This window comes from Leopardus geoffroyi, chromosome B2 (genome assembly GCF_018350155.1).
Source record: "Leopardus geoffroyi isolate Oge1 chromosome B2, O.geoffroyi_Oge1_pat1.0, whole genome shotgun sequence".
NCBI classification, from domain to species: Eukaryota; Metazoa; Chordata; class Mammalia; order Carnivora; family Felidae; genus Leopardus; species Leopardus geoffroyi.
In genome coordinates this window covers 146,031,784-146,059,719 of record NC_059332.1, presented here as the reverse complement: position 1 = coordinate 146,059,719, position 27,936 = coordinate 146,031,784, and the positions used below count along the sequence as shown (strand labels likewise).

At 39.4% G+C, this 27,936-nt stretch overlaps 1 protein-coding gene across 2 annotated transcripts in view; it reads left to right on the top strand.

Moving 5' to 3' along the window:
• The window catches only part of PRKN (parkin RBR E3 ubiquitin protein ligase), a 1,352,534-nt gene that overhangs the window by 257,027 nt on the left and 1,067,571 nt on the right, over positions 1-27,936 (top strand). For both annotated transcript variants that reach the window (XM_045500229.1, XM_045500228.1), the window contains exon 2: positions 9,817-9,980. In XM_045500229.1, coding sequence (XP_045356185.1) covers positions 9,817-9,980 — 164 coding nt within the window. The remainder of the gene's footprint in view (positions 1-9,816; positions 9,981-27,936) is intronic.

Sequence of the window (27,936 nt, the reverse complement as noted above, 5' to 3'; positions counted from 1 at the left end):
AGATGAAAAGATGCTCTTCATCACTTACCATTAGGGAAATGCAAAACAAAACTACAATGAGATATCTCCTCACATCTGTCAGAATGGCTAAAATCAACAACACAAGAAAGGACAGGTGTTGGCAAGGATGTGGAGAACAAGAACCCTCCCGTACTGTTGGTGGGAATGCAAACTGGTGCCGCCACTGTGGAAAACAGTATGGAGGTGCCTCAAAAAGTTAAAAATGAAACTACCCTACCGTCTAGCAATTGCATTACTGAGTATTTACCCAAAGAATACAAAAACACTAATTCAAAGGGGGCATATACATGTGCCCTGATATTTATAGCAGCATTATTTATAATAGCCAAGATATGGAAGCAGCCCAAGTGTCCACTGATTGATGAATGGGTATAGATGTGGTGTGGGTGGAGCTAGAGAATATAATGCTATGTGAAATAAATCAGCCAGAGAAAACCATCATATGATTTCAGTTATATGTGAAATTTCGGAAAGAAAACAAATGAGCAAAGGGGGGCAAAAGAGAGAGAGAGACAAATCAGGACACAGCATCGTATCTATAGAGATTGCACTGATGGTTACCAGAAGGGGAGGGCCATGGGGGGGATGGGTGAGATAGGTGATGGGAGATTAAGGAGTGTACTCATCCTGATGAGCACCAGCTGATATGGAATTGTTGACTCACTATATTGTATACTTGGTACTAATATAACACTGTATGTTAACTAACTGAAATTAAAATAGAAACTTAAAAAATGAAACTTAAGATGTATATTTTAATTCCGTGGTATCATAAAGCCTTGATATTAACAATTTCTACTTGGATTATGATATTGTAATATTTTCCAGTTTAAAAGTTATAAACAGTATAAATATATATATATATAGATAGATATATATATATCTATATATCTATATATATATATATCTGATGAATAATTTGTTGGTGTTTTTGACAAATAATTATTCAACATAAAGTTATATTGGAAATGCATCTCTTAATTAGGTGGATTGGGTTACTTTTCTAACTGATAACATGTGTCTGTGGATGAGTTTTACTTATTCCTAGAATGAAATAAATTCAACATCATTCTTTTCATGTTTGTAGTTCTAATAAATAAGCATATGGGAATAGAAGGAATTTTATTATAATGTTATTACTTCATTTTTTAATGCATTCAAAATTATAATATGAGAAAAATACTTAGTAAGCCTTCATTACAGTTATTTCAGTGATTTATCAGTTTATGACCCAACTGAGTCCATCTTTAATTTTGTTGAAAGCAAAGAATTTGCAATTACATACTTACACTGGGAAAATAATCGTATAGAGTCATTCAGTTTTTCAGTTTCTGGGAAGAGTGCAAAATAGAATGCAGCCACAATTTTTTAAGTCATTATTTTTAATTTAACGGCTATCTTTCATTCAGAGGGATTTTGTTCAATCTGATAAATTTACAAAATGTTGGGAAAATTAAAATATTAATTTCTATACAACGTTGCTAATGCAATATTTATGATTAATTGTTTTTATGTTTAAATATGCTTTTATCAAAGCCTTGGAGCTGTGTATAAGTTATTCTATTTATGGGAAATACCTACTTTTTGACATGTTTGGTAAAACTAGCCTTCTTTATCAGATCAGTCAGCCGATGAGAATTAATTTGTCAGAACAAAAATGGGCCCACACAGGCATCTTGTTGTAATCGTGTTCTTATATTACAATGGGTGTGTGGCTGTCTGGTTGTCTAACCGGCTGTCTAGCTAGCTGACTGAATGACTGAGTGGGTGGGTGGAGGGACAGATGGATGGAGGGAGGGAGGGAGGGAGGGAGGGTGGGATGCGTGGATGGAAGGGTAGGTAATTGGTAAGCAATGAAATTTTTGACAGAAGTTCATTTCCTAAATGAAATAAAGGGACTCTCTCCTTCCATGTTACAGACAACAATCTTAACTCTTCTGAGACTTTCCCTAAGGAGGAATTACTTCTTTGGCAATACTGAGGAGTTAGAAGAGCTAAGATAGTTAAATGAACACTGTGATTCCTCTTGTCCCTCTTTCTGTGTACCTGAATTCCTAACCATTCAGAACCCATGTGGTGCCCACCTAGCCTGACATGGGTAAGAGTGCCCTGCTCCCCATACCAGCCTTTGCCCTGGTGCAGGAAGTGAAGCTCCTCTGAGTGTTAATGGTGAACCTCTCCTGGGGTTAAAAATGCCTCTCAGTCACCAGTAATTCAGGTTATCCTTTTTTGATGCCCTGAGGTAATGGGCCAGAGTGAAATTAAGGAAGAGTACACGATATACATTTCTTCTGTAAAATGAGAGTATGTTGATTTTGAATGAGGGTGGGACAATAGATTATTTTGATTATTATTTTGATACCTCAGCCATGATGATGTTTTTAGACATATCAGTTTTAGGAAAGGTATGCAAGGAATAGGAAAGACCACCTTCTTAGACCCCCAGGGTAGTATATAGCTCTGTGTGGAAGTCACTGACTTAAAGGGAAAGGGTTCAAGACACAGGTTCTAGCTCCTGCTTTTTCCCTTATAAATTTTGGGTGAACTACTTTGCCTTCGTGTACATCTGTCTATTCGTTTGAAAAGTGGGAATAGTAAATGCTGCCCCAATTATCTTTCAGAGCTATTGTGAAGATTAACTGGGATAACGTCTGTAAAAGCATTTTGAAAATGGAGAGCTCTGTCTAAGCAGAAGATATCTTTATCTGTATCCTAAAGTCACTTTAGATCAATTATAGTGTACTACAAAGCATAGTGAAATAGAACTTCATCCAAAAAACCATTCTTATTGAAAGAGAATAACAGATAGATATTTTTTGTTACCTAAATATTAATATTGTCCAATTGACAGTAATCACAACTGTAAGCCATACATTCGGACTTAGGTAAGAGCTAATAATTGTTGAAACTTACCGTGTAGTAGGCACTTTCTGCATTCCATATATCAATTCATTTAATTCTCACAACACATTTATGAGGCAGGCACTATTATTATCTCTTATTTTGTAGATCATCAAGGGACCCAAAACTGTGTGACTTGGTTACACACTCGGTAAGGGACAGACCTAGGCTTTGAATCCTGGCAGGTTATTCCAGAGTGCATGGTGTTAGCCATAATCCACACCTCTTGTTATATAGATCCTTAATTGCATGTTTCCTACCTCCCATTCTCCACTTCCCATAACATGACTTCTGCTAAATAATTAAAAAGGAAATGGAAGAATTAATCAATGAAGAAAAGAGTATATGGCAGGGGGAAGAGAGAGAGAGAAAGGACCAATGGGAAATCCAATGGATACTCCTTTGTCAAAGAATCACAGTGGTTGCTTCAAGGCCGTGGGTGACTTCTTTGGCAGTTGCTCTTGCCTTGGCCCCCTGGTCTCTTTCCCACTGAGGAGGGTACAAAAGGCTCACCGTCGTGCCTATTGTGGGAGTCTGGGGGCAGAGAGAGACCCACACACTCCAAGTCTGGCTAAATGAGTACACGTCACCAGTCCCAACTCAAAGACAGGAAGGGACAGAAGAGCACAGAGTGTGGTTTATGAACACACTTCCATCAAATCTCAAGGGAGTGCAACATAGTCTGATGCATCTTTATTTTTCATAACAGCTTAACCTTTGATTCTATGTGGTGTTAATACTGACATTCCTGCCTTCTTATAGTTCTTTTGCTTGGCTTTTTTTTTTTTTTTTATTCATTTACTTTCAAACAATTTGTTTCTTTATATTTAAAATGGAACTTTTTTAGACAGTATATATTTGGATCTACTTTGTTCTATCCATTCTGAGTCTCTGCCTTTTAATTAGAGTGCTTATTCCATTAAAATTTAATGTACTTATTGATATGGTTGAATTTGGTCCTACCATTTCATTACATTTTTTTCTATTTGCTCCTCTGTTTTTATTTCTCTGTTTCTCTTTTCCTGCGCTTTTGGGGATTCAATATCTTTTAGAATACCATTGTAATTTTTATTTACTTTTTAACTTAACATTTTTATTCACTTTGATTTTTACTCTAAGAATTATAATGTATATTCTTCAATTTTTACAGTCTGTTTATTGTTGACATTGCACCACTTTCCCCTGAAAATGTAGGTTTATAACCTAATAGGTCCATATCCGTTCCCCTATTCTTTGTGCTACACATGTCATACTTGTTATGTCCGCAATGTGTTTTAAACTCCATATGAAACTTTATGTCGCCCTATAGCTTGAGGAATGTAGGAACTGGTCCTAAGGGGTAGATAACTCCATGGACTCACATAGTTCTGGGGATGGGCTGAGGTAGAAGGTTGTGGGAGTGTTGGATTTTAGAATAAGAATACAGCATAAAAATCATGTTGAGTGAACATTTCCTATGGAAATATATTGAATTACACATGAATTATGTTGCATGCAGCTTGGATAATACAGCCCTAGGAGAACACTCAGATACAAAAGAAGAGAGTCTAAGTAGACCCCTGGGAACTCTAAAATCAGTAGGTCCAACAAAGGAAGAGAACCCAGTAGATGAAGCTAAGAAAGCATGTCCTGTGTTGTAGGGGAAGCCAGCATGGTGCAGTAACAGATGCCAGGAGAAAAAGTGTTGTGAGAAGAAGAGTCTACTGAATGTCTCTGAATGTTCAAATGTGAGAACAGAAATGAAACCGTTGAATTAGAAATATGGAGGTTATTGCTTTACCAAGAATGATCTTCAAGAGTGGGTTCACAAAAGCATGCAAAGCAAATCAGTGGAGAGCAGGACTATAAGAAATTCACAGTAAGGTTTTCTGTGCAGAGAATAAGGGGTACAGTGCCTGAAGGGATGTGAGGACAAGGTTTATCTGTTTATGACAGGAGATACTAGACTTAGTGATCTTTGTCAAAGGTAAAGAAGAAACTACCTCCACAAGGAATATTTAGAGATATGTAGGGTTACTTTTTGGTTGCCACAATCACCAGAAAGGGTTCCTGGTATCTATTTGCCTGTGGCTGGAACTACATGTTCTGCAGGGCGTAGGACATTTTCTCTTGAGGAAGACTTGTCTTGCTCCCAAAGCACTGAGCCTACTTTTATACAGATGACAATGGTCTATCTTGGGCTCTGTTTTTATTTGATTTTCTCAGCACAGAAATCTGGGCCTCACATGATGTCCCCTGCCAGCTAAAACCACTTGTTCACCATGCCTCTGACAAATCTGGAATTCTCTTTGATTTGTTCACTTTAGATCACCCCTTCTAAGATCTCCAGGAAGTCAATCACTGTGACTAAGGGAAAGCCAGGCACTGGCTGGTTTATGCCTATCCTTGAGCCAATCACTGTGACAGGGAGGATGAGAGAAACATAAGCACCCATCACCCAATGACTCCTTCCCCTTTTTCTTCTTAGTTACTTCCTTATCCTCTGGATCATCTGAACATTGGTTAGGGATGGCATCAAAATGAGTGTAGATGTGTCTCATTATCTTTTCCTTAACAGTGCATTATGGTGTTTATTATGAATAATATATATTATTCATAATGTTAATTGATATAGTATTTATTTCTGATGCTATTATAGGTGTCATTGAAACAATTCATTCCCAAACTTTTAATTTATAATGAGATCTTAGAAAAGGACATATGCTAAATTCTTTATCATGGTCTCTTTGACCCTGGCAGTTTTCTGTCCATCATGAAGAGGAGCAGAAACCAGAAAAATGCCCCTATCCCATTTAACGTATCTTCGTTACAATATAAAGAATCGATGCTACTTTAATTAGCACTACCTCCTCTAGAAGAGTAAAATTAGGGAACAGTTTTGGAGTACAAGCTTGCCCTGTAGAAAGAGTACAGGATGTGTACCAAGGACTCTGCCCAGAATTTCCTAATGCATCCACAATTGCAACAAATCTTTTGTAATGAACATTTAAGACTGCGTACATTATCTTCATTTAGCAGATAAGGAAGCTAAGAGAAGGTGACCAGGTAACTTGTCCTAAGTCATAATATTAGCAAGCGACACAACCAGGATTCTGGTTTTTCCTTTCCTGGCCCTAAAGATATTCTTCCTGTAGCTTTTCAAGAAGTAGCAGAGAGAGAGGGTTGGATGTGTTCCTCCTCTCCTCTCCTTTGGGAATCTTGGGGTTCCAGGACCAGGACAGAAGGGTCATGACACATTTCTCACATGTGCTAGAAGAAGATGGTGACCCACCATAAATCACACTACTGCCATTAAGCCCTAACCATTTTCTTCTTAATGGCACTTGATTATTGATGACTGGGTTGCTTTGAAGTGTCTGTTCTTTTCCATGACAACATTTTAGTTTGCTTAATACCTGCAGTGCATTTGGTCAGTCTTTCCATTGTAAATTTGTCCTCCATGTCTGAACTGCTGCTCAAAAATACTCATTTCTAAAGTATTGATGTGATTTAACCAAATTGAATGTAAGCTCAGAAACTGTAATTTATCTACTTATACAGAATAAGAAAAAGGCCTTGGGGCATCTGGCTGGCTCATTCGCTTGAGCATGCTACTCTTGATCTCAGGGTCCTGAATTCAAGACCCGGGCTGGGCATGGAACCTACTTAAAAAAAGAAAGAAAGAAAGAAAGAAAGAAAGAAAGAAAGAAAGAAAGAAAGAAAGAAAGAAAGAAAGAAAGAAAGAAAGAAAAGGGGAAGGGGAAGGGGAAGGGGAAGGGAAGGGAAGAAAAGTGAATTTAGCTCTTCTAGTTAAGAATAAAAAAAAGCCTTTAGGGGCACCTGAGTGGCCCTGCTTCAGATTCTGTCTCCCTCAGTCTCTGCCCCTCCCCCACTCGCTTTCTGTCTGTTTCTCAAAAATAAATAAATGTAAAAAACAAAAATGGTTTTAAAGCCTTTGGACACTAATGATTTGAGTTGCGGTACAGAATTATCTGGTATGTTTTTTACAGCTATTTTGCCCTTTAGTTTTGCTTGTTTGTTTGTTGTGTAATTCTTGTTTTTAAGATGGAATGCCCATGATCAGAACCCATGGAGAAAAATCACCAACTCAGGGTATCCTGGAATTTTTATTCCTTTTTTTTTTTTTTTTTTTCCATTTTAGGAGCTTTTGTGTAGTCCCCAGTTGCTTCTTCCCATATCCTCCCATGGTCTTCGGCTTAAAAAAAAAAAGTCTATTCAAACTCCTATAAAATCATGTTTGGAGCTGGGACCATACCTTTTGTCCCATATTGCCCCACACCTGTCTCCTATCTTTTCTGATGAATTGGTTGCCTTATGGTCCCTGATCTGAGGATGCTGTGAATACACCTCCAGGCCTCCCAAGACATTTTATTTCCACTCCTCTGCTTCAACCGTGTCACATGACGTGTACTTAAAAGTTTATCAAAAGCTCCTTTTCCTCTGTAATTTTTTTTTCATCGTTTTTTTTTTTTTTTTTATTAGGAAGACTTTTGTCACTTCTAGTCCATACTTTTTCTAAATAGTTTTCAGTGCCAGGTAAAATATGTCAGGTTTTTGTTCTTGTGTGTCATGTACAGCACCTGCTCTCGTTTTGGTGTCATTTTTATCTTATTGTGTCTTATAACGTCGTTCGTTATTCCTGGCTCTTAGCTCTTCATGGGAGCCTTTATTTTTTAATCGCATTTTCTACTGCTAACATGTATAGGGAATACCTGAATTAGGTTATAAAGCCTCTTTGCTGTTGTTGTTTGTCTTTTTAAGGAGAAGGAATGTGGACTTTTCTTCTGAGAATATTTTAGGCAGCCTGTTATAGTAGAAATGGAATGGGGTTTAGAATTTGATTGAGCTGAATTTGAGTTGTGATTCCATTACAAAGCAGCCGATGTCCTTAGAAAAGTGATTACAATTCTCTAGGACTCCATTTACTATTCTATTAGATAAGGATAATAATACTGACCTTACCAGATCATTGGAAAGCTTAAAAATAGCTTATATAAGGTACAGCTTCTGCCACATAGTACGTGTTCAATTATTATTGGCATTGTAATTATCATTTTATTTTAATTATTATTAGTTGGGCCATCTCATATTTGAATTGGGAGCTAGTAAGTGATAACGGTACATTTAAAGGAGATACAGCAGAAAAGAAGCTATAGTGGCTCGCCTTAGCCTTAAGGTGTTTATAATCTTTTAGAGAAGGTGAAATATATACCAAAAACATGTAAGACATACAAACATTCATTATTTTTGAAGGTAATTATGTAACAGTGGTAAACACTATCAATATTACTTAACACATCACAGGACACCCTCCATGGTTTACTTATTGTGACGATTAGGGAACTGAGAGTTAAAGCTATAGGGGTAATATGTTCTCCGCATATGCTAAGCTGGTAAGAGAACTAATAGGGGTCCTTCGGACTCTGGAGGGTGTCCTTATAACCTCGGTGCTCTGCGCCTTCCATGAGAGAATGTGGAATAGTGTAAGATGTATGTGGTAAATCCACTGGAGCCTGGAAGAGGTGGCTCTGTCTTGACTGGGCTGATAGTGAGAGTCCTCTTGGAAGAGGAATGTTTGAGGCAGATCACGTGGTGACCCAGCTTTCATCAGGCAGGGGTGAAGAAGGGATTGGCAGGAATAAAGGCAAGGCATGGGTGCAGAAGTTTTCTGGAGCATTCAGTTTAGCAGTGTGCTTGTGGGGATTAATGGAGAAGCTGCTGGGATATAGGTTTGTGTCAAATAAGAGGGACCTTGGATTTTTCTCCCTGGCAGTGGGAGACTTTAAAGGATTCAAGTCAGAGCTCTGGACTGATAAGCCTCACTTAATGCAATGGGGCAACACTTGAAGAAAGGCTTACTTTACAGAATGGTACGGGACATTTTGGAAGTGAAGAGAGGGTAGCGAGACTCCAGTTGGGAAGCTAGTGCTAGAATCTAGAGAAGACTGACTGAGAGAAGTGACAGAAAGCATGGACAGGAAAGGACATGTGTGGGTGACATTGATGAGGTCAGGATGGCCGTAGACAGTGACGAGAGGGCATGCAGAGACAGCAGGTCCCAGCCTTGGTTGTGAGGGGGTAGAGGCTCCAATAAGAAGGATGGTCTCTGGGCACCTGGGTGGCTCCACTGGTTTAGCATCTGACTCTTGATTTTGGCTCAGGTCATGATCTCACAGATCATGGGTTCAAGCCCTGTGTCAAGCTCCACACTAACAGTGTGGAGCCTGCTTGGGATTCTCTCTCCTTCTCTCTCTGCCCTCTTCCTCTCTTCCCCCACACCTCAAAAAAAGTAAATAAACTTAAAAAAAAATAGATGGTCTCAGTAGTTTCAAAAGAAAAGGGAAGTATCTCCATAAGATCCAGTGGAACCTTTTGAAAGGGACCTCAATGCCAAGGGCTCCTAGACACAGCCTCGGGTGGGCCTTCACTCTAGTCTGTAACATGGCTTGAATTATTTCCATTGCTATACTGTGAATGCTAACCTAATACTTCTGGTGCTCATGAAGAGGGGCACCAGGGAGGGAATGCATGTTCGTACATGCTGTCAGAGCTGAATCTCTTCCATAAACTCTCGGGAATCTCACAATTCCTATCTAGCAAGTGTTCTGTGTGAGTCCTTTGTTTCCCAGGATGGCTGTCAAAGGGAGCATGTGACTGTGTTTGAGGGTCACTGACTAATATATGAAAGGGAAATCCCACAGGGAAGCTCCATTTTTCTTCAGGTGTTGCCCCATTGCATTAAGGTTTCTGTTCTAAGTGAAAGAAAATGTATACCATTCCTCGAAGGGGCGGGTGAGAGAGAACTCAGTTCAGGAATGTTGCTGTTGCCATGTCAGAGCTTTGAGTAATGTTCTCTTCTCCCCCCCCCCCCGCCCCCCTCCATGTCTTGGTCAGTGTTTGTCAGGTTCAACTCCAGCCATGGTTTCCCAGTGGAGGTCGATTCTGACACCAGCATCTTCCAGCTCAAGGAGGTGGTTGCTAAGCGACAGGGGGTTCCAGCTGACCAGTTGCGTGTGATTTTCGCCGGGAAGGAGCTTAGGGATGACTTGACTGTGCAGGTGAGTTTCCCTTGCCGGTTGTTTCTGGGATGCAGCCAGCCCCATGGCTAATGCCGCTTTCTCTGCCAAGCTGACATTCATGCCTGAGATCTAATAGAATAAATAGTGCCTGGGGATTCCTTGAACTTTACTCCACACCGCTTCATTAATTCTGACCTTCTTAATTATGCATTAAAACAGCAAGCAGGAAGGATTGAAAGAACGACAGTGAGTGAGCGAGCGAGAGAGAGAACACACAGCCTGGGCTTAGCGAATAAATGTTTACTGACTACGGGAGCAGGAAGGCACAATTTCTGTGTCTGTTCAATTTCTACCTTACTTATTCCATTTGAATCTTAATGAAGAAGGATTCGAATAAATTGTTCCCAATCAGGCTGCTCAGTCAGTGCGCTGCAAGGGATTTGTAACCCAATTGTGACCCCTGGAGGATACTCACAAGTCTGCGGCTGTGGCTCCCCGAGGAGGCTTGGGGCTCAGGGCCCCCATTCGCAACGGGGTTCCCGGGCCCATCAAAATCTGTTTCCATGCTGGTGGTGCAGGAAGACAGAAGCATAGCAAAAGTCCACCTTTGTGTTTAATTTCTCTAAGCGTCAGTAAAATGTTCCCGAGAATAGGCCGCTGACAGCCAGTGAGCAGTGGGTGTCCTCAAGCCACACTGCTCCTAGTACTCTTAAAGCCTCTTATCCTTTCACCTGGGTGTTTCATTCACCAGGGCGATTTCTGTAGGAGGAAGGGGAGAAGTGGTTAAAGCACGTGATGAACAGTGCCCTCATCTAGAAGTGGGTTGGGGAAGCCAGCAAATAGCGTTCAACACGGGATTGAAATCATTCTTTGTGAAAGCATGGAATAGCACATGCCTTCTGTGGACGGTAGGGTCAAGCTGAAGGACCCCCCCGACACATTTCTCCCCCGTCTTCACCAGCACAGACGAATGGCGCTCATGTTTACAGCTTTCTGGGGGGCGCTGCTGTGCCTTTTGACCTGGAGCCCCTCTGGCAATGACATCCTCCCTTTGCTGTCTTCTGCTAATTATATTTACTGTCTCCGGGTGTAATGCTCTCGGAATTTGGGCATACGAAAGGAGCCATAGAAATGCAAATCACTCTCCTCCGCCTCCAGTGCCTCTTTGCTCGATGGCTGGAGGCACCTGCTCTTTGTGCACAAACTGCTGTGCTTGGCTTTCTGCAGTTTGTTTTTATAAGGGAAGTGCCTGTGCTTAAAAGTGTTTTGAGTTGGTTTTTTTTTTTTTATTTCAGTCAACTAAAAAGCTTTTTACTGTACCTGCCAACCTCTAAATCCAAGAATGTTCCTTTCACAAATAAATGATTTTAAAACAGTTCCTTGAACCAAAATATTTTATGTTACCAGGAGTTTTGAAGTTTCAGGTGCTAAAGCTCTTCACCTCTACTGTTAGAGCTGATGGGTTAGACTAATTGCTACAGAGGATTCATTTTACACACACATATATACACACTGATTGAGATTCTTTTCATTTTGACAAATACTTCCAATATCCTGGGTTTCTCAGAGGCTCACACACACACAAAAAAGCAAAACTCCTCCCTGCTTTTGTGGTCACTGCTCTTTATTTGGTGGTGGCGGGGTGGGGGGGGGGCGGTGTTGCTCAAAGCAACAGAAGTATCAGGTTGAACCCTGTGGTGTATGTTAAAACTATCATGAGTTTCAGGGTTCAATGTAAGAACATCAAACGTGAGAACTGCAACATGAAACCTGAAAGGTAAGTGATACAAAGATTTTAAAGGTAGAGAAAAACATCTGAGTGGAAGTCACCGAGACTTTTGTGGATGAATTGAAACTCAAGTAAGATTCCATAGATGGGGCATGAACATGGTGTGCTTGTGGGAAAACATGGGTTCCTGTTCTTCTGGAAGCTAGGAGAGATGTTGGAGATGGGCAGGAGGGAGTCTGGAGCTGTATTTTACAGAGCCTTGGCTGACGTGGCATTGAGGCTTCATGCTCGGAGAGCTAGGGCGAAGTAGGGTGCTGTGGAGAGAAATGGGAGTCTGGAGATCCAGTCTGATTGTGGGAAGACTGAAGAACTTACCATAACCAGTGGTTGCTGGGGTAACTGTATGTGGAGATGTGTAGCAGGCGTTTGAGCACTTACCTGTGTTGCTTAGGGGTTCACTTTATTTAAGGGCCAGTTACATAGAGGTAAATATTACAGCTATTGGATTAGATGCAATTGCCAAGGGACAGAGGTCAGAGGTGTGAGCAAGTCTTTTAGGTGGCGAGGGGAGGAACCAGCGAAGGAGGCATCATCCATCCAACCGATGCTTTTGAGAATATTTGGAAAAAGGCCATTACTGGTAACAAAGTATATGCGCCCTGCACAGATGGCGGAGGATGAGAAGAAATCAGCCTTTGGACTTGGTGTCTCATAGTGGCGACTCCAGTCCAAGACCATGGCTGGTGAAAGCCAGATTGTCTGGGTGCAGCACGAGCTGGGGAGGTTGTCATGCACAAGCTCAGCTCCTCAGCGAGAGGAAGGAGAGGCAGAGAGTTCCTGGAGGAGCCGCGGGTCCTACACTGTGTTGCATGTTTGCTAGCCCTTGATTGTGTGCATGACTGATGTCTTTTTTTTTCTTTTTAATTTTTTGAGTTTACTTATTTATGAGAGATAGAGACAGCGCAAGTGGGGGAGGGGTAGAGAGAGAGAGGGAGGTATAGAATCCGAAGGAGGCTCTAGGCTCTGAGCTGTCAGCACAGGGCTGAACACGGGGCTTGAACTCACAAACCGTGAGATCATGACCTGAGCCGAAGTCGGACACTTAACCGACGGAGCCACCCAGGCACTGCATGAGTGATTTCTATATAGTTATGATCAGTGTGACATGCAATTTTATATTCTTTTTCTTTTGCAATTTTATATTCTGATTATTTTTCACTTCATATTATATTTTAAGCTTTTCCACGTTGTTATATAATCCTCATTTCTAAGTATATGGATTATACTCTGTGGACTGTTTATAACATGATATAACCCCTAAATATTTAGGGAATATCTAGTTTTAATATTGCAAATTAAGGCAAAACAATTTTTTTAAATGTGTCTTACATGCTTAGAGAATGTGGCCTGTGTGTCACTCTGCTCATTCGTAAAGCGGGAATAATACTAGTACTTGTCTGGTTAGAATTTTGTGAGGACTAAGTTAGTGAATTTATGTGACGCTGTTAGAACAGAGGAGGACATACAGTAGATGCTATACAAATGCTAGCATTTATTAGCATCTTCCTTGTCATGATTGTCATCACCGTTATTCGGTGACAACTTCAGAATCCAAGACATCACCTTAAATAACACAAGACTACGTTCCGTCATGAATTATGATAAGTATGTCTGCAGTAAATTAAACAGTTAAGGCATGGGGCTCCTGGGTGGCTCAGCTGGTTACGTATCTGACTTTGGCGCAAGTTGTGATCTCTCGGTTCGTGGGGTCAAGCCCTGTATGGGTCTCTGAGCTGGCAGTGCACACCTGCTTGAGATTCTCTCTTTCCTACCCCCTCTCCCTCTCTCTCTGTTCCTCCCCCAGTTGCACTCACTCTCTCTCTCTTTCAAAAATAAACATTAAAAATAATAAAGAGTTAAGGAATGACAATCAGATACATATTTGACTGAGGCACGTATGTCTGTATATAATTGTGTGTGTGCGCGCATGCTCGTGTGTGAATGTATATGCATGGAGTATTTATACATTTTAACTAAAATGTATAATTTTAGTTCAATGGAATTTTAGTATACTTAAGTAAAAAGAACTCTGTGGAGTTGAGAAATTTTTGTCCCTTACATGTACAAGTTTTACTTAGCTTAAGAATAGTAGAATTTGAACTTGGCAAGCCGGAAAAGACTTTATACTTCCTCTAACCAAATTTGGTAAAAATAGAAACCTGCAGCTATAGTGTCCAGTAAAGATTCATCCTGGTATTATTGCTTCTAAATTATATTTCTGTCGAGCGATTATCTGCGACGCACTGTGCTTGTTGAAAGCAAATCGAAAAGAGTTGTACCATTTTTCCTACTTCATAAACAATGTTTCTGTGCATGCTTTTATTATTTTCCTCCAAGCATGCAACATAAAAGTATCTTTGACTTACTATTCACAATGGCCTGATATTTTTTTCTTTATAAAGAATTCTTGCCAGCTTTTGCAACAGAGTGTTCAGGGCCCAATCAAATGATGCATTTCCCCTTCTCCTATCCCCCAAATCTAAAACGCTACATGTCAAAAATCTCTGAAATCTCTTCTACATAATCTTGAATTTATTATTCAGAACTGTACATGGAAAATGACATTCTAAACCAGTTGTGTATATCAAAACTTATGAACTTTGTAATTAGATTGTCCTACAATGACAAAGGACTTGAGAATTTGTCTAAGATTTTGTTTGAGCAGAATTCATTGTATTCACAGGAGCTGTATTAATATTATTAATATCAGTGTAGGTTTATGACCCAGTGTATTAGAGTTCTCCAGAGAAACAGAACCAGTAGGATCAATCTATTGATCTGTCTAACCATCCATTCATCCATCCATCCAGATAGGATGTCTATCTAGATAGAATGGGCAGATCAATGGATAGATACGCAGATTTATTACAAGGAACTGATTCACACAGGTATGAAGGCTGACAAGTCCCAAGATGGGCAGTCAGCAACCTTGGTTCCAGTCTCAGTCTGAAGGATTGCAAACCAGGAGAGGGGAGGGTGTAGTTTCAGTCTGAAGGCTGACGGGTTGAGACCCAGGAAGAGCTGATATTTCAGGTTGAGTCCAAAGGCAGGGAAAACAAAACAAAACAAAACAACAAAAAAATTCCACAAAATCCCCAAACCCCAAAAGAGTGTCCTTGTTAAAGGGCCATTGGGAAGGAGAAATTCCCTCTTACTCATGGGAAAGTCCATCCTTCCCCACCCCCCCGGCCTTCACCTGATTGGATGAGGCCCACCCATGTTGGAGAGAGCCATCTGCTTTGCTCAATCTATAAATTCAAATATTAACCACCCCAAAACACACTCATGTACACACCTAGACTTATGTTTTACCAAATGCCTGGGCACTCTGTAGCCCAGTCAAGTTGACACATAAAATTAAGCATCACAGCCAGGAAATGAGACTCCTTGTTATATTTAATTAATATTAGAGAAAAGTTATTCTGTTTGCATTCTCTTTGTAATAATTAACTAGAATCACAAAATAGAAAATAAAATCTGTGTATTTTACATAGAAATATTTGCTTTATAAAAAAATTCATCCAGGTGGATGTTCATAAATTCCTTTAAACAAATATTCAATTTTATGATATTTAAAATGTATATATACATTTGGAGATGATCATTCCATAAAATAGATTATTCATATGGCAAATATTAAAAGGCATCAGTTTATTACTGCTTTCTTCTAAGCTTTATGATAGCGACATGATCTTATTTTGGAAGACAAAGAACATTTAGACTTTACTAGCTTAGGTTGTAAGTATCAAAGATGAATTAATGACACTGAGAAGCCAAATGGTCTAATTGGCTATATTTTTAATGATATGCACTATGTGTGTTTCAAATTTTGTGAGTAGTGAAAACCCATGTTAACTGACAAGGTAAACCATATCCAATGACAAAAGAATCATGGGTTTTGAAATCTGTAAGATTTTCAGAAACATTATAAATTGTTTTGATCTTATCTCTAGTTAGCTTGCTAAATTCTGGAACTTTAAAAACTTCACAGTAATGTGAATGCTCTGTATGCCCCTTGAACCACCTCTAACATAAATAAATATTATTTAACTAAATTCTTGAAAGCTGGTGATTCCTTAGTGCTGTTTAAATTTTTTCCCTCATTATCATTTCCCTATTAATATACTTAGGCCATATTTTTCTGATTTGAATTAATATGATAGTTATAAAAAATCAAATGACAGGGAGAAATGTACCAGCAGGCCCCTATGACTCATATGTTTGTAGTAATTGATAATGATTCTTTCTTTATATGGTAATAAGTATATTTTCACTTCTAATCTTATAACTTTTCCCTTTAATTCTATCAAGTTGTTGGGGCCCCTGGGTGGCTCAGTCAGTTAAGCATCCGACTTCAGCTCAGGTCACCATCTCGCGGTCCGTGAGTTCAAGCCCCGCGTCAGGCTCTGGGCTGATAGCTCAGAGCCTGGAGTCTGCTTCCGAATCTGTGTCTCCCTCTCTCTCTGCCCCTCCCCCATTCATGCTCTGTCTCTCTCTGTCCCAAAAAAATAAATAAACGTTAAAATAAATTAAAAAAAATTCTATCAGGTTGTTTTATATTTTACCCGAATTATGAGTTCATGTATACTTGCAGATATCAAAAAAGCAATTTCTGAAATTTTTTAGATCATAGCTTAGTGATTTAGGTATTGAGAGACTGGTAATTTGTTTTTGAATAAGAGTTTCACCGTAAAGACTAAGAACATTTATTTGCAAGTTTGTTTTATTAAGGTGTGCCATTGGCAGCAGATTAGTATTCATCAGTATTCGTATACGCATTCAAACACATGTTTACAACTATTTAGTTACCCTTTATCATTAGAGAAGCTATGCTTTCCAGTCTAAGTATGGAATGTAGAATGAGAAATTACTGTGGAGAAAAAGAAAATAAACCATGCACACGAGCTACTTCATGTTTCCACTAACAAATACTGAATAAACATGGCGTTATACTGAACAGGTGGAGTGGGAGGGGTGATGTATACACTTGCTGGGGAGTTCACTTTTGTTTTTATTTATTGTTATTTTTTCTTTTCATAATGATCATAAGTAATGTGACCATTATGGTTTCTCATATACAACTGGATCAACTGGATGCTTTTGAGAATGAAAGAAGGGCAGGGGTGCCTGGGTGGCTTAGTCAGTTAAGCATCCTACTTCAGCTCAGGTCATGATCTCGCAGTTCATGAGTTCGAGCCCTGCACCGGGCTCTGTGCTCACAGCTCAGAGCCTGGAGCCTGCTTTGGATTCTGTGTCTCTGCCGCTCCCTTGCTCACACTTTGTTTCTCTCTTGCTCTCAAAAATAAATGGATATTAAAACAATTAAAAAAAAAAAAAGATAAGTAATTATTCCAGGACAAAAGATGTATCCTGGGTAGATGGAGAGAAATGGTTACTGGGCAGTATTTCTCGCACTGATGAGCCTCCACGTCTTTTAGAAAGAATTTTTTGGTGCCTTCCCCCATGCACTCTGGGAAATGATGGCTTAAGACTACAATTTTATTATCAAAATTTTTATAGTAAAAAAATAGTTTTATCTATTTAACTTGTAAAATGCATTTTTAAAGATTAGAACCAAACTGTTACCAATATCTTAAACAATTTCATAGAATTCTCAGTTCCTAGAGGATATGTCCACAGTCGTGTTTGAGAAGCACTGTTAGAGTACGATCATTTTCTTTATACATTAACCTGTTCTTTCTTGTTATTAGCAAGATTTTAAGAGCTTTAAAGAATTAAAGAGAAATGGATAAACTAAAGATGTCAAAAATGGGTGGTCTGTCATAGGCGTTGTTTCTGGGAAGGTGACTTTCATTTACTCCTCCTCCTGAGCACACTAAAATTCTGGATGTTACATATAATACAAACATGAGGATTCTGAGAATGCAGACTAGCTGAGGACCTCAGGACCCAAGGCACAATACAGGTGTGAGTTATTTAGTTCTTCTTTTTAACAAATATATTCTGGACTTGGAGCTGGTGAAATAAACCTAGAAATGCCAACATGTGCAGACCAAAACAAAAAAAAGAAAAGAAAGAAAGAAAAAGCCCCCACGAATGACTGTTTTCTATCCAAAAGACCAGGAACAGAGTAGCCTAGCAACATGGAAAACTTTTAGACAATAATTGTACTTTTCCAGCTAAACACCACAGAAAAACTGTGGCTCCACGCTCATGGCTACCAACAGTAACAAAGGCTGAGTGAGAGCCTAGATTACCTCCCCTGTGAGGCTCTAATGAGTCTGTAATGAATGCCTTACACACCTGCTCTCCTGGCATGCCTGCTCTCTCCCTGCTGGCATGGCAACAGAAGAACCCTAGAGGTAAGTTGGGATTCTCGCTGTTGCCAAGTGGTCACAAGGCCATCCCGACTACAGTGCCAGTGGAGACCGTGTGTGGTGCCAGAACATCACTCCCACCCAGCAATAATGAGGAGTCCCCATTTCAGCAGATAATGAGTGAAGAACCTGGACTTCTGTTTCCATTGGCAATAATGAGGTGGTGATCCCCTTTTCCCGCTGGAGTAGTGTCGGAAAAAAAGCCAGCTCAAGCAGAAGGTTTCAATAAGAATCAGAGTCTCATAACAAAATGAGAAAATTCCTGGGTTTCAAAGGAAAACAACCAAGAATCAGCAAGATCTCAAACTGTATGAAGAGATTATCAGATGTTGCTGATGTTGAGATGATAAAGATAGAATTATCAGATAGATATTTCAGTTTTTTTTTTCAACGTTTATTTATTTTTGGGACAGAGAGAGACAGAGCATGAACGGGCGAGGGGCAGAGAGAGAGGGAGACACAGAATCCGAAACAGGCTCCAGGCTCTGAGCCATCAGCCCAGAGCCCGACGCAGGGCTCGAACTCACGGACCACGAGATCGTGACCTGGCTGAAGTCGGACGCTTAACCAACTGCGCCACCCAGGCGCCCCTATCAGATATTTTAAACAACCATGATACAAGGCTTCAATAAACAATGTCAGATGTGCTTGAAATAAGTGAGAAAAATGAGTCTGAGGAAAGACAGTAAAGATACAAAGAAGAATAGATGGAAATTATAGAACTGAAAAATACAAATAAGAAATATAAAGCTCAGCGGATGGGATCAACAGAAGAATACAGGGGATGGAGGAAAAAGTCAGTGAACAGGAAGGTGGAGCAATAGAAATTGCACAATATGAACAGAGAATAGAGACAAAGGAAGAAAGGAAAGACGGGAGGGAGGGAGGAAGGAAGGGAGGGAGAAGGGGAGGAAGGAAGGGAGGGAGGGAAGGAAAGAAGGAGGGGAGGGAAGGAGGGAGGAAGCCACAGAAATATGTGGGTCTATAAAAGAACATTTAAAAATTGTGTCATCAGAGTTTGGAAGGAGAGGATAAAAGAGGGCAGGACTAAAAGGGCTCAAAGAAATAATGGCTGAGAACTTCCCAAATTCTGCAAGCCACATAAAGCTGCAGATTCATGAAGCTGAGAGAATCCAGAATTTTGACAAATTCAAAGCAATACCAAAAAAAAAAAAAAAATCAAAGCAATACACACGTTATAATTAAACTTCTAAAACCTAACGACAAGGGAAACATTTTGAAAGCAGCTAGAGAAAATGCACACGCATACCCCAGAGATATTGCAGGTTCTGTTCCAGATCACTACAATAATGCAGATACAACGATAAAGTCACATGATGTTTTTGGTTTCCCGCTGCATATAGAGTCATGTTTGCACTATACTGTAGTCTGTTAGGTGTGCGACCAATATACACACTTGAGTTTTAAAAATACTTTATGGCCAAAAATGCTAACCATTATCTGAGCTTTCAGGGAGTCATCACCTTTTTGCTCGTGGAGGGTCTAGTGTGCATGTTGAAGGCTGCTGACTGATCGGGGTGGTGGTTCCTGCAGACGGAGGTGGAATGGCGATTTCTTAAAATTGGTACGGTTATGCTGGAGAAGAGTGTGGCAGTTTCTTAAAAACTAAGCATACACTTTACCATGCAACACAGTAGTCACACTTGCGGTTATTCATCTCAGAGGGATGCAAACGTGTGGTCACACAAAACCCGGTACGTGAATGTTTATAGCAGCTGCCTTCACATTCGGGAAAAACTGGAAATAACCCTGATGTCCTTCAGTGGTGAATGATTAAACAAACCGTGGTACAACCGTATCATACTCAACAATGAGAAGGAGTGAACTATTGATACACACAACATTTGGGATGGATCTCAAGGAAATTGCACGGAGGGAAAAAATGCTAAAACTCAAAGGTCACATGCTGAATGATTCCATCTGTATGACAGTTGTGAAATGATGAAATTAAAGAAATGGAGGGGAGAGGAGTGGCCTCTGGGTGTTGGGAGGTGAGAGTGGGGGCAGGAGGGGGGAGTACTGGCAGTGAAAAGTCAACAGGAGGGCAGGGGGCCCCGTGGAGAGATGGGTGTTCTGCATCTTGACTGCTGGTAGTGTGATTGTGATGTTGTATTATAGTTTTGCAAGGTGCCACCATTGGGAAACTCGGAGCAGGAAACCTAGGATCTCTCTGTATTATTTCTTACAAAGACATGTGAACCTATATGTATCTTAAGATGAAGTTTAGTTAAAACAAAAACAAACCGAACTTTTTCTGCCATCTTCCACGGAGGGATAGAAACTATCTCTTCCTGTAGAAAATACATAAGCTTGTTATTTGCAACTATTTTAATGGGACAGCATTTCTTAAAAATAATTTAACTGATTCTCAGAGACATTTAAAGACTAATTCACACGAAACATGTAGAGCCAATAAAATGTAGTACTTATAGAAATATTAAGCCATCTTTCTTGAATTCTTAAACAGAATGTTTAGCACCTTATAAGTCTGAATGGACATGATTAGTATTTATTTTTAAAGTCTTTACCAAATATTAAGATAAACAAAAATAAACAGTTCTTAACAACTGTGTCTTCTAGCTGTACATATTTTCCAAGTTGATTTGAGAGTCAGGAACTTAGTTTTAGGAATTAAATGGACATCTTATGTAACCATTGTGGTTTTAATGGTTACAGAAAACATTCACTTAGAAAAAAATGTTCCTCTTTTACTGGTACTATGCATTTATGTAATAGAAGGAATTTAGGGATGAAATGATTTCATTTATAAACTAATTTCTTTCTTTTTTTTTTTTTTTTACTTTCTTGAATACAAGACAGAGGCTAGATTAAATTAGAACATAGAATGCAGATTCTCTGTGGTTTTTTTGGTTTGTATATAAGAGGAATTATACAAATGACAATATAAATGGCCAATATGTTTTACTTAAATTTATTTTTTCCCTCTGATTGTAAGACAAAAGGAAGCCAGGTTACATACATAAAGCAGTGATTTCTTTGTATGCCAAAGTACAGTTGTATGAGACCTTCGAACAGCTCAGGAATAATGCACACATGTTTTCCAAAGGGTTGACTTGCTAATGGAACTTAGTGCTGGCCTCATTCGTTTAGGTAAACGTAGACACCCTGTTGAGTTCCTTCAAGGTACGGGGGCATTATTATGGCAGCTGGTAAGCACCACAAAGTGTCAGAATGTGGAATCAGAGGATGGTAATGTCTGCCCAGCAAGTGCTCACTTCCAGAAGTCCCTTATTTAATCTGCTGGTGTCTAATGTTTATATGTGTCGTTTGGAAAGAATCTCTGAACTAACTTATTTTTTGCATAACTCAGTAACCCTCAGAAATGTTATTTTTCTGTTGGAAGGGAGTCTTGGCATTTGTGTGTCCCTGTGGACTTATAAAATCTCTTTGAGGGTTGCCATGAATAAACGCAGACTTGAAGGAAAAAAAGAAGTTGAGAATCTTTTAGCTTATAAGAGGCTGAAGATATAGCCTGCAGGTTTATTTAATGGGCTCATGTCTCTCAAAGATGTTTTCCATTGTCCTGATTGTGCTCATTTTCCGAGGTAGACAATGTGTGAGGGAGTAAGACTCTGGAGCAAACCAATCCCCTAAATCTTAAGATAGGATGCATTTTATTAGAGTATCTAGGGGAAAAGCCTGTCTCATAAGAAACTTGACAAGTGGAAGAATGATTGCACAATGTGAAATTTTATTACTATTCACAGAAGTCCTCGTTTCAAATAGTCTATTCTGTTGTCTCTGTTATTGGATTCAGATTCCATCATGCAGTTGACCTGACTGTTTAAGATTTTGTTTGATATGGCCATTATCCTTTAGAGAAGTAAAGAAATGAGAATTTGTGTCTATACCGTTCACCTTAAACCAAAATACTGCTCACCCCAATTCTTGTCTTTCCTTCTTCCCTCTTACCAAGTAATTGTAACAAGCTTGGGATTATTGTCAGAGAACAATGAAAAATTTTATATGAAAAAAGCCCTTTAGAGCTTATATACAAAACACACTTATGACTGATACACACGGAAGTATGCATTCTTCGTTTTCTGTTTGTTTGTGGGCTAGAGCCATAGTTCTCGTTAATTTCTAGATGAACATTGGTAAATATTTCCTCTGCTCCCTTTTATTTTCTTTAGGTGTGAATTAAATGGGAGATAAGCCCATAGTAAAATAATTTACTTTAGTTAGAATTTCAGTGGTGCCCGTAAGAAAGAGTAAACAACTTTAAACGGGACCAGGAGAGTTTTACTTTCCTGTTGTAATATGTTATATTAACTTTTCCCCTCCAATTATTTTTTTAAAGTTTCCATAATTTATTTTTTTAATGTTTATTTTTGAGAGAGAGAGAGAGAGAGAGTGAGAGTGAGAAGGGGAGGGGCAGAGAGAGGGAGACACAGAATCTGAAGCAGGCTCCAGGCCCTGAGCTGTCAGCACAGAGCCTGACACAGGGCTTGAACCCATAAACCAGGAGATCATGACCTGGGCCGAAGGCGGACCCTCAACTAACTGAATCACCCAGGCACCCTTTCCCTCCAGTTATTAGGATTAACATTGATAAGAGCACAATGCTCATAAACCACTTAGCAGTAGAAGTGGAATTAAATGTAGTTACCTTTGGAAAAGTGGGTGTTGCCATTCTAGCCTTGCTGAGGGCTTGAAGGACTGTGCTAAGACAGCATTCTTTGGCTATGAGCTAAAACAGAGGACACACAAACGCATTTGAATGGAAGGAAAACTTCAACCATCCCTGATTTGTGGTTCAAGTTCATGATTGTAAAGTTAATGCCAGTAGTGCTGTTGTCTCAATGATTTGTGGATTTTTAAAATACAGCCTTTTCTGCATATGTGTCTTTACACAGACAAGCACATGTTCATTTGGGGAATGCAGTTCTTGGGAAGAAAGTTACAAATTTTGTGCATGTGTGTAAAGGTATTTAATTGAGGGTTTGATTCTGTCATTAGATTTTATTTTGCCTTCGAATGTTTCCTATCCTGTTGTTCGATCTGGTCAGTTTGCATTTGGAAGTGCCACTCCTTTGTCATTTAATATGTAGCCTAATTAATGGCACAGAGCTGTGCCTTTTAAACTGATAAAACGTCCTGACATTAGAGAGAGAAGCGAGGAATATGAGAAGTGACTGATGTCTATGTTTTGGAGTATATCACAAACTTTAGTTCAAACATGTGGGCTTTTGAAAGCTCAGTACCTGTGTTGCCAAGGATATTTTCTGTTCATTTTTACATCCTTAAGTATTTCAAAGGGAAATGGATCTGTGTGTTTGCATTCTATTTATGCATAATTCATCAAAACACTGTTCTGATAGGAGAGAAAATAAAAACAAAAACTTACTAAGATATTTCTATTGTTATTTAAAAGTTGGACACTAAGAACTTCAGAACCTGCAAAAGTAGATTAACACCTCCTCCCTCCATTTGCCTGTTTTGCTCCTCAGTTAATTCTCATTTTGAGCAAAATTGAGATGCGTGCTGTTCTATAGAAGTCTAAATGGCTGACACATACATAATACACATATTACACTACATTATATTACATTACATCATATTGTTATATTATGATTATATATAACAATTAATATATATAACATCATATATATTATTACAGGAGTTTCTCATGATGTCGTCTCCAACCTACACTTATTGCCATATATAACAGAGAAGTTAAGACTTCAAGAATGTCATTTGCTAGGCGAAGTCATTTAGTTAGAACTCTATTTGACTTTCCAGTACACAGTTATAATGAAGTAGATATGAATCACTCTCAAAATCAGACTTTCTGGGATGGGCAAGATTTTTACATTTTTCATACTCTATTTTTCTCATGTACCAAATGGAAATGGCAATAGTGCCCGTATTTCAATGGGGTTGTTTTGAGTTTTAAATGAAATTAAACCTTTGATGCATAAGCAAAACTGTAAATATCGTTAATTTCATTTAATGAATAATTCACAAAAGCAAAGAAGAGCCTTTTATTTCCAATGTGCAATAGATTCATCCTGAAATTTATTTTGTTTTGAAATATCCCAAAAGAGAACAAATTTACCCCATGTCGAATTTCCTATTTCTTTACTCAGGCTAACCTCAGAATGGCTGACCTCAGTAAGTCTTACTTGCAGGAGCTCCTTTGATCTAAGTCTTACGGCCAATTTTTATGTTATAGAATATCTTATTCTAATGGAGTTTACCTTTTTCTTTAGTGTGCTGAATATATCTGGGCACACCATTTTATTCTGTAAGCAATTTTACAAGAGTACTTACTATTCAAAATCCGTTTATTTGAGATTGCTCCTAAGAGTTTGTGAGTCACTCGAATTTAAAGTACAGGACAAGAGGCTTAGGAGACACTCTAAAGGGAAAACACATTATATGGCCTACTTAACTGACTCCTTTGTCACCTCTGTAATTCAAAAGCAGAATGGAAATGCTAAATTTACATAATCTATTATTTTGTAGTCCATTTAAAGGTAGTGATGTGGCTCTTGCCTTGCCGATTAAATTAGTATCTTTTTGGGTTGGTATCTTTTTTTCAGTGCTTTAAAAGGAAAAGGTTAATTTCTTCTATGTCAGCCTTCATATATTGCTTATATCATAAAATGTTGTATATGATTGCTGAGTTTATCTCTGTCCTGTGGCTTTACATATATATACAAAATATATACATAAAAAATTGAATGTCGGTTATTCAGTCCTATTCACCGCTAGGAAGCAGCTTCTCTGTAAAAGGGTATATGAGCTATTAAAAGACTAAATTAGTTACAGTAAAGGGGGAGATTCTTCTTATGATTGATTTCAGTTTATTAAAAAGGTACCATTGAAAGCTTAATAAATTTTTGAAGGCGTAGAAAACAAATACCAAGGGATATTGCTATTTGAAAATAGCAATACATTTACTAATCACTTGTAAGACTTGGTTTGACTAGAAAATACACCTCTAGATTTCTTATGACTTTGAAAAATACAGTGTTTCTTGGTAGTCTTTTAGGGTTTGTTGGTTGACTTGGTATTTTCAACTTCGCTTCAGGTAGAAGATGTTTGCCGTGAACAACCTCTTATTCAAAAGTACTGGGCTCTTTTTAGGTCTTGTATTATTTTGGTTTTATTTATTTGACACGAGACACTGATGGGAGAATGCTAAGATTCAAAGCATTTCTTTGAATAATTGAGTTTGATTTATAAATAGTGTTTTTATGGATACTAGAAAAATTAAAAAAAAAAAAATTAAAACAGCCCAAGAGATTGACAACTGTTTCCACATCCCATTCCGGCCTCTTATGAAATTTGTTTGTGTATTCATGATTTATATTCTGCTTACAATGTCCCTGTCTCGCCCTCTACAGCACACCTAATCACTGCCCACCCTCCACAAGGCACTGTCCTCAGTTTTTGCACTGACACTAATGGGTTAAGTGCAGTGGTCTGCTGGGAAACTGGTTCTCCAGAACACAGAGGTCCCATGGTAACTCTGGCGTTGCTGTGGTTTTCACAGGACTGATGTGATAACACTGAAGGTAGAATCGGGAAAAGTGCTCAGACTCTGTTGTTAGGTGTGGGTGTGGGCTGGTTCAGCCCTTGTCTTTGTTCCTTCCACCTTTGGGCTTGTTCTGCCCCTTTTAATCTGTTCACCAAACCTTTTAAGTGTTTGGAGATCATTGATCTCCCCAGAATTTTTTTTTTTTTTTTCCTTTGCCTTTACCTCCGTTTTATTTTACTTCCATCTTTGGACAAGCTCCATTGGTCATTTTTGGATAGTGGCGAGGGCACTAGACTCTGGAACTGGCCTGATCCATGCTGGACCAAGTAACTGCATGTCCCTTAGTAACATGCTATTCATGTGGCCCCGTACTTTCTCTTAGGATCAGTGAGATGGCATATACAGTCGCACAGTCAATATTAGACCCCTAACTCTCCTTCACTAGTCTACATTTGAGCCAGTTTTCTCATTCTGCAGCTGTGCAACTGTTTTTGTTTGTTTTTTTTTAATTCCATTCATTTAACATTCTTTTATTGGGAACCCATAGGTGGCACAAAATAAGGCATGGCCCCTGCTCCCAACAGCCTTACCACCAGGCGACAAACGTGTGTAGGTCACAGTGCATAGATTATAGAAGCCGACCAGGTGGGTTTGAATGCAGGCTCTGTCATTTGCCAGCTTTGCCAACTTCAGAGCGCTAGCTAACCTCCCTATGGCTCCATTTCTTCCCCTAAAGTGAGAAAAAGAGACATTGCCTACCTCAGAAAGTTGCTACGACTATTACATGAATTTGTACATTTTCTCTACTGTCAGTTGCTGCTATTGCAATTTTACCATCGTCATCATGATCATTACTGTCATTAAAGTGCCCCTCTATGGACAGAACAGTCGACTGGGCCCGGAGGTGTTAGAGAAGGCGTTAGGGAAGGCGGCTAAACTGGGAAGAATCAGAAGCTGAGACTTAAGAGATGTCTATAAAAGTGTCCCGTATTTAAAAGGGAAGAAGGCATCTTATGCAGAGATAATAAAGTATGAGGAGACTATAAGGTCTGAAATAGTTTAGAACTGCAGTTATTTCCTGCAACTAACCAGAGTGTAAAGGAAAGAACAGGAAAGGCAGCATCATGACAAGGGTGGACTGGGCCAACTACTCAGGTGCCTGGAACATAGTGCTCAGAGGCTTAGATATCTCTGATTGTTTTAACGAATGTCCCCTGGGTGTCCACAGCACGTGCTCCTGGGTGCAGTCCTGGGAGAACAGTGGGTAACAGGGCAGGGGGGCCCCTGCTCTCAGGGAGAGTTTTATTTAGGGAATTATATGATGAGTTTGTGTGGAGGGTGTGATATAGTGGGGGGGGATGAACGAGAAGTGGGTGTCCAAGCATTTAGGAGACCACTACAGGGTTGGTGAAGGGGGAGGGATGGCTGTTGTGTGTGACCTACCATGATGAAGGATGACCCCCTAAATGCAGAACTTCTGAATTCCTGGTTCATTGGTTTATAACAATTATACAAATAAGGATTGAGCTGTTAGCATGTGACTTGAGATTCTTCCAATGATGGACGAGACAGGCAAGGTCTCTATTCTCATGGAGCCTATGTTCCATGAGCAGTAAGAAGGGATTACAGTTTTTGTCAGAGCATCATGGAGATCAAAGGCCCATGCTAAAAAGAGCAGAGCAGAAAGATATAAGGGACCTGGTGCCTGATGGCATCATGGAGCCCCAGGACCAGTCCTAGACAGCTTCTGTCTAGACTTCTCTTTACCTGTAAAAAAGAAATCCCAGTTTGGTTATGCTTCCGGTAGGCAGTGTTTTGCTACATGCAACCAAACTCAATCCTAACAGTGAAACTAATAATAATGCTACATTTCAGGTAATTGTAAGTGCTTAGGAGAAAAGAAAATGAGCTCAAGACTGGTGATACTACTTTATATTTAAGAAATTTAGGAAAGGCTTCTCTTCGATGCTGATATTTGAGCTGAGATCTGAAGGAGCCAGCCCTGGGAATATCTGGGGGGAAGCATTCCAGAGGGAGCTGCCAGTGCCCCCACCAGCAGGCGGAATTAGTGAGGTCTATTTGGGGGCCACAAAGAAGGGTAAATATGGCTGGAATGTGGTGGAGGCAAGGAGGTTAGTTTGGAGCCTAATGTAGTTATTGGGGGGAGACACAGTGGGACTCACCTGCAGAACTAGAAGTTGAAGCAGTTCCAAGTGTACAGATTTGTGATGTTTTCGAGGTTGTTTCTATAGCACGTAGTGATGAAGTAACTGATTGTGGGCTATGAGAGAAAGGGAAGAGTTAATATAACACAGAGATGTTTGGTTTGAACACATGTTC